The following is a 7,806-nucleotide window of genomic DNA, read 5'->3' on the forward strand; positions in this document are numbered from 1 at the left end:
TTTTGAGGTCAAAATCACTGTATACTTTTATTTGATTAATGAAAATTGAAATTGAGCCAAAAAAAATGTCTACAAGCATCAGTTACCTACATTATACTGTTATAGTGTTTGGAAATATTAATGGATCCCTTCTATTTTGAATATATGTATACCTACAGTTTTGTTATATTGGTCCACAAAACAATAAAACTTATAATGGTAGATCCATGGGACAATCTTCTTCCTAAGAAAGGGGCGCATTGCTACTACCCCAAACCTATATACATAAGTTATTAGAAACAATGATCGTGTTTAAAAAAAAATTATATTGACAATTTTTTTTTAATAGTCAGAATAGTATATTTTTAGTCAGAATAATATTATTCAACAGTTCGTACGAAACTATTCATTCTTCTATTTATTTTTCGTAAGTAGTAGTTGATAATGTATTAGAAGTTACTATTTTCTAACCAGTAACCAGAAGGCTTACATATCTAAATATTGGATATTTACTAGAAAACTATTGAAGGTGAGTAATTGATAAGAGATCATTTTCTGTCTCTGACTTATCCACCTAAATTATCCATATAAAAAGATGAAATATAACATTGCAGTATTTTTTTTTTTGAACTTCACATTGCAGTATTCTTTGGTATTCATTCCTTTTAGATGTAAACTAGAGCATCTGTCTATATGTTGCATATTGTAAGGTGACCACCTGGTACCATAAAAGAATGGTGGAGTTCGACCAAAAAAAAAAAAAGAATGGTGGAGAATAGCGAGTACGTAGAAGATAAATATCTAACTAATTTATACATGATAATAGGGATAAGACATGCATTAATTTCCATCAAGAATTTTAATATAGATAAAATAAATAGATCATTAGCTAGCACAAAAGGACAAAAATAATTTTTATAGTGATTTATCGGTTGAACAAAATAACTAAGGTAGTGAAACATGAGTCAGCAAGCAAGTTAAAAAAAGCTGTGCGAGACATATCACATGAGTAGATTAACAACCATCATCATCATGAATGTAATATAAGATGCCAAGAGGAGAAGTGAGAACAAACAAGATAGCCATGTCAAGTAATCACAGATTCACAGGACCTAGCTTTTTCTTTAAGTGAAAATTTATTTTGTTAACCCGACAAGAAGCATCCTACGAAAAAGATGAAAAATCTTAGGATTTGAGAGCTAAACTGTTCATAAGATATTCTCTTTTGTTTTCCTTTCTCTTGCCAAGATAAATCAGAATAAATGGTGTCCAGCTCTTGTTTCAAGCATCTTTGAGTCATTGTTATGTTTATAATACATATGAGTATGAGCATATAGATGCTAATATTAGTTTTATCTTTAAATCTATCTTGGATTCTACATTATTTAAGAGAATAGACTAACAAAACTTTGATAGTAAATACTAAATAGTACGTACTATATCAGTTTCTTTTTTACTGATGATTGTACTATATATATCAGATTAACCCTTTCAATTTCTGACACAATTTGTCGGTAAGTGTAGAACTGATTTATGCATTTAAACGATCGTGAAGTAGCTGTCATACGAAAGAACCTGTCGGCAAGAGAGGCAAATCAAACAAAAAATCTTTACAAGCCTATCATTTTCTTACTTTTATTCCCTGTTCGGGAACGCGCTAGGCGCTAGTCGGGCGGTCGGGTTGGGCCTAGCACTTAAAGAGAAAATTGGGGATTAATCGAAAGCTATGCGGAACGAAATTTTTAGATGGTTTACTATATTATAAAACATGTTAATCTTTAATTGTGTATAACATTAATACATTTTCATGTTTAAGATTGTATAAAACACACAAATAGAATATATAAATTTAATATAGTGTAATTTTCATCAAAATTACGAATATAAATGATATTTATAAAATTTTAGATCAAAAAAAATATATTATTAAAAATAATTTTTTTTTAAAAAAAAAATAGATTAGGCGGCCGCCTAGGCGGTCATTTAGGCGGTCTAGGCGGAAAAAATTGGATATCCGATTTTTTAAACCGATTTGGCATAAATCGGGGCGGAAGAGTGACGCGTAGCGCCTAGGCGGCTAGGCGGCCGATTTTTAGAACAGGGCTTTTATTCACAAACACACACAGTATATATACATTATAGTGTTCTTTTCATAATCTAAACGTGTCAATACCTGAAAAACGTTAATTTATTTCTCTTCACTTCATGAAAAATATGTAACCAGATCATGAAATACAAATAGATAGGAGTTAGACCTGTGAATATGGCTCTATTTGAGGCATATTTTACAGGTTGTATTTATAATCTTTTCTGAGCATATATATTGATAAACTAGGGACTAGATCTGATGCAAGAAAGCAATCTATATATATACATATATGGCAGAAATCGTCTTTAAATCTAATGGAGGACATAGAGAAAAATTGGAGCATTTTGGTTGGACTAGGGAGAGAGATATCTTAACTCTCCTTGGAAAAGTACTAGGAATCAATTATTATTTTCTGCAAAAAGACAAAAATGTATAGAAGAAACCTAAAAATAAAAAAAATAAAATTATTCCCTGATGTAGTAAGAATAAAACAATGTGGTATATATATACATATTGACATATAAACGAAATTATGATATTTTCTCTTTTAAAAAAGGAAAGTTTGTGATATAAGTTTGTAAGCTTTTATTTGGCCAAGAATGGCTTAGCATCTGCAAAAATCAAACACAAAGCTATTCTCTTATAACACTCCAACAAAAGAAGAACCTGAGTACCATGGCCCACCAGCACCACTACCTCAACCACCACTACCATCTCCTCCACCACCAGTAACCGGACAAGAGAGGAAACCAATTCATGCCCTAGATTTAGAATCCTTTTGTGACAAGATCTACACTCTTCGCATTTCACTTATACATACACTTCTATATATATGTATGTGTATCAACCTTCTGTAAATCATTACTTGTGCGTTTAGAGGTGAAAAGAAAGAAAAATTTCTGTTGTTTTTTTTTTGTTTCTTGAGAGAAAGAGAAGAGAGAAAACTTAAGGATGGGAAGAGGGAAAGTTGAGTTGAAGAGGATAGAGAACAAGATCAACAGGCAAGTTACTTTTGCAAAGAGAAGGAATGGTTTGCTTAAGAAGGCTTATGAGCTTTCTGTGCTTTGTGATGCTGAGATTGCTCTTCTCATTTTCTCTAACCGTGGCAAGCTCTACGAATTCTGCAGCAGCCCTAGGTAACTAAAATCTTTAACCTTTGATTCTCATCTCTCTCTTCTACAGTTTCTGTTTTTGTCCTCTCTTTTTCAGATTTTTTAGGTTTTTGATTCTTTTTAAGGATTGTGGGTGAATATATAAAGCTTGGGCCTTTTCTTGATTTTGTTAGGATCGGCTGAGTAGGGTTTAATGAACAAATCTGACTTCTAGAGTGAGATTAAATTAACATCATATTCTGAGGGTCTAAAGATGGTCTAGATAATGAGCTTGAGACTTTGAAGAAAAAAGTACATAAGATTTGTATATAGAAGCTATATCTATAATATAAATCTATAATGAAAGCTTTTACACATGAGACTAAGTCTTGAAGGGGGTGATCCAAATTTCCAGAGAGACAAAGGATTGACCTCTGGATATACACAAAGCTGTAAATTAAACAACACACCAAAATACTTTCTCTACTTCTTTAAGTTCGTATCTCTCAAGTACTTATAATCCTGTTAAAGTTAAAAGAGACAACTGTGATGATACTCAATTTCATATGTTTCTTTTGCGCATAACAATTTTTTTTTCCTTTTTGGAATAAACAGCTTTTTGTTTTTGTAAACCCATCATGAGATTGATATTGATCTTTATGTTCTTGGATTTAACATGGAGATTTTACAATGCTCTAAAGGGTTTTTCTTAAAAAATATTTCTCAAAAGAAATTCAAAGTTTGATTGCTTTAATAAATGTTAAATATCAAGTGATCATTTGTTTATATGAACTAGTGGTATGGCCAAGATGGTTGAGAAGTATAGAAAACATAGTTATGCAACAATGGATCCAAATCAATCAGCTAAAGACTTGCAGGTATATCTTCTCTCTCCATATATGAATTATCAAAAAACTGACTCCAACGTTGAAACTTGAAACTGTCCTTAATTATTTTAGCAAAAAAAAATAATCCTTAATTAATTTTTTATTTTATGGCAGGAGAGGTACCAAGACTACTTGAATCTCAAATCAAGAGTTGAAGTCCTTCAACATTCACAAAGGTACATAGCATAATTCATACCACATCTTGAAAAGTAAATGCTTACTCCTACTACATTAACTCTTCTGGAATTTGCTTGTTTTTAGGCATTTGCTAGGTGAAGAGATAGCCGGGATAGGAGTGGATGAGCTTGAGCAGCTAGAATGTCAAGTAGATACATCACTAAGGCAAATAAGATCCACAAAGGTATACACAATCTCAAGAAATCGTCAAGTTTACATTAGATTTTTTGGTCCGAAGAACATTTAGAACAGTACCAAATCTTTGTGGCTTTATTTTCTCATTGCCAGGCCCGGTCGATGCTTGATCAACTATCTGACCTCAAAAGCAAGGTACATAAAGAGTAACACAGTATCCAAGAATCTCAATACAACACATTCTCATATTCATTAATTTACAGGAGGAAATGTTACTGGAAACCAACAGAGATCTTAAGAGAAAGGTAGTGCCATTAAAATATTATATCTCAAGAAACTGAATTCATTTGAGATCTTTGACAACATTTTCTCCTTTCTCTCTATCTATCTCAGTTGGAGGAAAGTGATGCAGCCCTTAATCAAACACTATGGGGAGCTTCATCTTCTGCGGAACATTCCCAACAACAACAAGAAGGCATGACTTCTTATCATGCGAACCCTCTTAGTCAAGAAGTGGGTTTCTTTAGGCCTTTACAGGGCAATGTAGCATTGCAGATGAGGTAGGTATTTACCACAGATAAACAGTGAAGACCTAATGAATTTATAATTGATTTTTGTCTGTTTTTATGGAACAGTCATTACAATCCTGGTGTGCCAAATGCAAGCAACTCTGCAACAACATCACAGAATGTTATTAATGGGTTCTTCCCTGGATGGATGGTCTGAAGAAAACACATATCAATGTATACGTATGTGTGTTTTATAGATCACATATCATTGCTTGTACCATTTTGTGTTTTTGCAAGAGAACAATAGTTCATGATTACAAACACTGTTATATAATCAAGAGCTGTAATGTCATACTCCACATTATCACTTTTTGCTCCCATAATATTTAAATATTTTTGAACTTTTTAAAAATACAAAATTTGTGGGAACATTCTTTTAATTTTATTTTTAAATATCATTGAAACTTAGTCGAACTATGATTAAATTCTCTAGATTAGAATTGGATTCTGAAACAAGTAGTGCTCTGCATTTGTATCAAGATTATGATCTGTATTATTAAAAAGACTAATTAATTTTATTAAAAATGATTATGAGAACAGGTCCAAAAGGGGGTAGTTGTTTATTTTCATGGCAAGCACGTTCAAGAAATGGCTCCAACCAAAACCATACAAACAAAAGGCACTATTTAAAACACAACCAAAAACACAAAACATAAAACGAAAAGAACAATAGAGAGAAGGATTATCAAAATGGGGAAACCAGCTGGGTATTGGGTGAATAAGATTAGGACATCATTCAAAGGAGGATCATCTTCGAGCAAATCACTAGATGAAGGAAGTGCTTCTGGTTCTAGAAAGAACGGTAGTAAGAATCAGAAAACAGAGGAAGGCAATAAGAAGGGTGAAGCTGAGAGTGGGAGGAAAGTGATGGTTGTTGTGGACACAACTTCACAATCAAAGAATGCTCTTCAATGGGCATTAACACAATGTGTTCAAGATGAAGACAATATCACTCTCCTCCATGTCACAAAAACACCTGTAGGGCAAGGTAATAAGCATAATTTATATACTGTATGTACACAAATTTGCATTTAACATTTAATTGGAACTTAGAAGGTATCCCATTCCCAGTAGAACCGTCATCGATGAACAACCAAAAAGAACAACTTATCGGCTTTCTAGGGTAATTGGGCTTAAATTCGGCCCAACATTGTTACCTGCGTGATTAAAGTTTCTTTGTTTCATTAATTGATCCTCGGTTTCATACTTTCAAAATTTGTATTTTTGTTTTGTTTTTTTAAATAATAACTCTTCTTAATTTTTGTGTTTATTTTAAAATGAGTTGTATAATTAGGAACTTTTCCAACAGTCAAATTTACAAAGATATACTAATATACACGGCAAAGTCAATTCACTGTTAAAAAAAAGATAACCTGGGATATTTGTGTTTTTTTTACTCATCTAAAAATGATCAAAAAAATTATATAAAGATGAAGAAAATTGTTTACTCAAAAAAAAAAGATGAAGAAAAATGTTTCTTTTATTGAGTTCGATGTGTTAATTAGTGAACAGCACAGACCTAGATTCTAGATTTAATTACAGAATTGCCTTTTATTTAAAAAAAAAACAGATATCTATTTGAACCATCTTTATTTGTCATAAATTTGGTTTTACTTTTTGTATTTGTCATTTATATTCGGCTTCAGAATTTTTGGTTCATACTCGACTCAACCCTATACTATTTAGAACAGGCCCCAACCCAAAAGATGATAGGACTGGCCACTGGGCAGGGGCAGGCTATCACGTTTGGTATTGCTTAATCTCTATTAACCGTATGTTTATTATGTTAAATAGCTACAGATGAGACACAAGGGCAGAGAAACTCAAGGGCTCATGAACAAGTTCATCCACTGAAGAATTTTTGTCAGCTCAAGAAACCTAATGTAGCGCCTTTAATAACAAAATCAGAGAAATTGATTCGATTCAAAGCTCATTTTGACATCAATGCTTTCTTTGCTTATTTTTCAGGTGAAGACGGAGATAGTGGTGGTTGAAACGGCGGAGGAGAAAGGGAAGACGATAGTGGAGGAAGCAAAGAAACAAGGAGCTGGAGTTTTGGTTTTAGGTCAGAGAAAAAGAACTTCGAAGTGGCGCGTGATTTGGAAGTGGCGAGCAAAAGGAGGAATAGGAGGCGGAGTGGTTGAGTATTGTATTCATAACTCCGAGTGTATGGCTATTGCCGTGAGGAAGAAAAGTAACAACGGAGGTTACTTGATCACCACGAAACGTCACAAAGACTTCTGGCTCTTGGCCTAATTTTTATTATTGCTATCACACATCTTAAATCAAAATCCTTTTCTCTTTTGTCTTCTGTTAATTGAAATGATCTTTATTGCTTTCTTTTGATTTGTTCATGAATATGATTGTTCTCTATCATGTACTGCTCTAAAGAAAAAGAACAAGAGTGTAAAGACTTTAGTTTTCCTTATATTTGTTATTGTGTTGACTTTTTTTTTTTTCGTTGAACTTTTTTTTTCCTTATAATTTGTTATTGTGTTGAACTTTTTTTTTTTGGTTGAATTTTTTTTGTTGCTAACTATCGTGTTGAACTTAAATAAACTAATTACATTATAAGCTAATAAGAAGCATTCTTCATGCATACACAAACCTGTAGCTAAGCAAACAAAAAAAACTAGTCCAAATTTTTTGGAAATTTTTTGATTTCAGTTGTCAGTTTAATATTTGTCAAAATGTTTTGATGTATCGATCGCCATATCGTTGATAACACTTGTCTAGCGATTTTTAACAGACCATTATTTGCATTCACTAAAAAATACTCTGGATAAGGCATGAGTTGATCGATGGTCTCATGGTCAATAGTTAAGCTAGTTTATTTTCACCTTAAAAGAGTGCGCAAAGCTTGACTATCATCAAGGCAT

At 32.5% G+C, this 7,806-nt stretch overlaps 2 protein-coding genes across 2 annotated transcripts; both read left to right on the top strand.

Moving 5' to 3' along the window:
* Positions 1 to 2,578: 2,578 nt before the first annotated feature.
* Positions 2,579 to 5,284, top strand: LOC106395386 (agamous-like MADS-box protein AGL3). Its single transcript, XM_013835858.3, has 8 exons — positions 2,579 to 3,204; positions 3,956 to 4,037; positions 4,161 to 4,222; positions 4,308 to 4,407; positions 4,512 to 4,553; positions 4,622 to 4,663; positions 4,752 to 4,918; positions 4,994 to 5,284. Exons 1-8 carry the CDS (start codon positions 3,020 to 3,022, stop codon positions 5,082 to 5,084), a joined length of 771 nt encoding a protein of 256 aa, XP_013691312.1. The 5' UTR covers positions 2,579 to 3,019; the 3' UTR covers positions 5,085 to 5,284.
* Positions 5,285 to 5,430: 146 nt separating this feature from the next.
* LOC106395754 (universal stress protein PHOS32-like) lies at positions 5,431 to 7,355 on the top strand. Its single transcript, XM_013836124.3, has 3 exons — positions 5,431 to 5,915; positions 6,722 to 6,810; positions 6,896 to 7,355. Exons 1-3 carry the CDS (start codon positions 5,618 to 5,620, stop codon positions 7,181 to 7,183), a joined length of 675 nt encoding a protein of 224 aa, XP_013691578.1. The 5' UTR covers positions 5,431 to 5,617; the 3' UTR covers positions 7,184 to 7,355.
* The last annotated feature ends 451 nt before the right edge of the window (positions 7,356 to 7,806 follow it).

Source organism: Brassica napus, chromosome C7 (genome assembly GCF_020379485.1).
Source record: "Brassica napus cultivar Da-Ae chromosome C7, Da-Ae, whole genome shotgun sequence".
NCBI classification, from domain to species: domain Eukaryota; kingdom Viridiplantae; phylum Streptophyta; class Magnoliopsida; order Brassicales; family Brassicaceae; genus Brassica; species Brassica napus.